The 3,563-nt window shown below is 39.4% G+C and overlaps 1 protein-coding gene across 2 annotated transcripts in view; it reads left to right on the top strand.

Annotated features, from left to right (window-relative positions):
• The window catches only part of SMARCA1 (SWI/SNF related, matrix associated, actin dependent regulator of chromatin, subfamily a, member 1), a 118,424-nt gene extending 117,226 nt beyond the window's left edge, over positions 1-1,198 (top strand). For both annotated transcript variants that reach the window (XM_027838571.1, XM_027838561.1), the window contains one exon: positions 696-1,198. In XM_027838571.1, coding sequence (XP_027694372.1) covers positions 696-767 — 72 coding nt within the window. In that variant the 3' untranslated portion in view covers positions 768-1,198. The remainder of the gene's footprint in view (positions 1-695) is intronic.
• The last annotated feature ends 2,365 nt before the right edge of the window (positions 1,199-3,563 follow it).

Here is a 3,563-nt window from a genome sequence, read left to right as displayed (position 1 = left end):
TGGCCTCGAGGCCACAGGTTCCCCACCCTAGTAAGGTATGAGCCCTTTGAAAGAAGCTAGAGCTATGTTCATGGAGCCAACTGGATTGAACAGAAGCTTGAGTTCCCGCTCAGTTAATTTAGGCTAGGCCCCGACTGCCATCTCAGTGTAAATCAGAACCTCCAACAGTCCACGAACCTTTATTTAGTCATTTATTTAATTCTTTGGGGAATCAGCTTTCTTTGGGTTCTGAATCAAACTCTTGACTTTGTGTAGACAGTCTGAAATATTTTAATAAATTGCATTACCTGAGAGAACTCGGGGTAGATTGGCCACAAATCCACCCTTGGAGTTGTAAAAGCACATTCTTCTAAATTAAATTTTGCTCAAGAAATGTACTTAATGAAAATAAAGTGGTTCTTAAAGATAAAAGTACATTTCCCGTGCTATGTGTAGGTGGATGAAGAGTGACTATTATTTGAAGGTTATTATGTGTTTTTTTTTTTCTTGTAAAAAATATTTGGTCAGATTCTTTGCTGTGGTCTGTCTATTTTCTTGGACCACATAAAACATTAACTGTACGAATTTCTAACCTTCAAATGAATGGCCATGGTTTTAAGAATTTTTTTAATAGTCACATCCTAGATTTAACATGATAGGTCCAGGTGTTTCATGTGCGTATTGGAGCAGAGCATTAAATTTCTTTTCTATTTTAGACCCAGAAAAGAAAGGCGGAGCCAGTGATCGAGAGCTCTGGCAAGAAGGATGCCAAGAAGGTGAAATCGTAAAGCTGGGAAATAGTGTTAGCTGAGGAATGTCTACTCCCAGCCCCCCAGCCCCATCCCTCTTTATGGTCAAATATTAATTGCTAGTTTCTATTGTATTCCCAATAACTAACAAAAAGTCTCTTGCTATTTCTAATTTTTTGCATATTTTATATCTTTTAACGATGCTTTTTACCTGAAATGTGTAGTGTTCGACTTTATTCATTCCAAAAAATTTTGGTGTCCTGTAGCTCGTGAATTTCATGCCTTCCTCAAAATCCCGCCAGTCCTTGTTCTTTGGAAGCTCGTGCTGAGGTTTTAGCTTTTCTATGTTTTGTACGCTACCGCTGCTTTGAAAAAGAGCCTGGATTCTATAGTTGTATCATTGTTCTTTCATACTTAAAATTTATATGGCTGTGGAAAAATGGAATTAAAATGATTTGAGGAGAAATAGACTTCTGACTTTTTTGTTGCTTTTCTATGGAGTATGAGCTGCAGACTGTGATTAGCATAATAATTGTTTCTTTGAGGTCATCTAAATATTTTTTCCTACTGGAATAAATGGTGAGAAAAGAAAAAAATATCATAAAGCTAATATTTGATACTATGTTTGCTGTCAGTACACATTATATTTAAATTATTCTCTAAAATGTTCAGGTGGGAAAACATAATAAAGTAGTATCTATGAGAAATTTAATTATTCTTGTTTTTTGGGGGCAGCAGTACAGTGGTAATATTTGCCGAGTTGCATTCTTCACCACTAACTACTTTATTTGGCAATAAGTTAACTCTTTGGTTGCTGACTTCTGTGTGGTCTGTTATGAGACCCAAACTGAAAAATCTCACTCTCCCCATCAATCAACAAGCATTTATCGAACATCTTCTTTGTGCCAAGTACTGTGCTATCAAAATCTACCATCAGACATAGCAATCAGGCAGCCAAGTAGAAATCCAGTAAGTCAGAGTCTGGTTGTTAAGCTAGAGGCGGGCTCATAAGGGGGCTCCGAGGCAGGTTGGTAAAAATCAGGAACACCAGAGCTCATTTGGGAGGGACAGGGAAAGACCATGATTTAGCCTCTCCAGATGTAGCTGTCCAAGGCTAGAACCCTGCATGTCAGCAGCAGGGAGCCTAGTGTATGAGCCAAATGTACCCTCGCTTAACTACAGGTTGCCTAAGGTGCCACTTCAGGGTTTCCTCACAAAGTTCCTCTCCTGGGAATTGATTTGAGGTGATTACTGTCACTGGAGATGACTGCTGACGTCAAAGCCATGGTTTCCAGAATCTCTTTCAGTGGCCCATAGCCATTTCAGACTCAGACTCAGGTGCAGGAGATTTCATTGGGTATATTGGGAGCTGAAGATGTTAACAGCTGAAGGTTCAAGGTTCCCTTGTATCAGGAGTAGCTCTTGGAAACAGAAAGGCTTCTGATCTTCAGTTGGACAAGCCAAGATACGGACAGGCATGGTCAACGGTCATCAAGAAATTTGCAGGATTCAAAATGTTGGCATTAGACTGATACATTGCCCAATCCACAAGGGATTATAAAGTATTCCAAGTGACCAGAGAGTGGAAAAGTGAGTTTCTCTTGAGAATCTCATTACCCATAAGCATTTTCTTTTGCTCTCTATCATGTTTTACGGTTCCTGGCGGGGGGGGGGGGGGGGGAGGCGCGATTTAAGCATGTTGCTGAACCAGGGTCCTTGAATACCTGCTTTTTCAATATTCCTTACTTTTTGACCATCTTTGAATCTTCTCATGCCTTGGCAATTTTAAGAGAATTGACAACACCTATGGGTTGGGATCCCTTTCCCCTCTTCCCCCCCAAGAAGGGAAGCATTTTTTTTTAAGTTTCTAGATGCACACAGTATATACTTGGTAGTATTTTGTTGTATTGTTCAGAAATTTGGATTTAGATGCTATTTTTCCCTTGTAAGGCATTTCTTCAAAAAAGAAAATTGAAACTGTATGAACAAGGTATATTCCCCAGTTTTCTTTATGAGGAGGTCTTCAACAGAGGTAAAGTCAGAGTGGGAGGAGAGGGTGAGATGTTGCAGAGGTTAGCCAAGACATAACCGGTAACTCTCATCCCCCCATGGTGCTGGGGGTTGGGTTAATTATGGAGATGGTGATCTCAGAACCATCATTTGAGAGCTATCCCTTTCAGGCTCTAAAGAAAACAAAAATGTGCTTTGGCAGATGACCAGGATGGAAAGGGGTCAAAAGTCGGGTCTGAGGAAAACGCACATAAGACTTTCCAAGTGTCATCATAAATGATGAATCCCACAGATTGGCTCGTAGGTGTCATCAGCAGTTTTAACATGTCTGCCAATACATTTTATATTGTGTAAACATTTGCAAGCTAATCTCAGGAAAAGAGAAGGAAGAAACTGTGTGCCTTCTTTCTTTTAGTTTTTTAAAATGTATTTTGAAGTACAATTTTCCTCTCTTAGAAACAGCATTTCTTTACTGGAACAAGAAATTTCTCCTGTGAATTAATAGCTTATTTGGTTGGGGATTAATGCCATGCAGAAGCAAAAGTGAAATAAGGAAGAAAATTCAGTTCCTTCTCTTTGAAATGTAGAGCTGATGGCACAGTGGAAACACATTAAAAAATAGCTGCTGGTCTGAGATAGAAGGAACCACAAAGTAACCTGAACTTTGTGGAATGGTTTTATTCCCAGCACGGCTTCAGCATGGGTGTGTATGTGTGTGTATATTCTTGCCTTAGGGACATACAAAGGCTTATCCAAACATGATAATAGGATTAACCAAATACTAGGATTAATAAGTGAATTGAGGGGTACAGAACAAATGGAAAA

The sequence above is a fragment of the Vombatus ursinus genome, unplaced genomic scaffold, assembly GCF_900497805.2.
Source record: "Vombatus ursinus unplaced genomic scaffold, bare-nosed wombat genome assembly UNPS02004596.1, whole genome shotgun sequence".
In the NCBI taxonomy this organism is placed as follows: Eukaryota; Metazoa; Chordata; class Mammalia; order Diprotodontia; family Vombatidae; genus Vombatus; species Vombatus ursinus.
The sequence above is the reverse complement of the archived record's forward strand: the minus strand, read 5'-3'. Positions and strand labels throughout refer to the sequence as shown.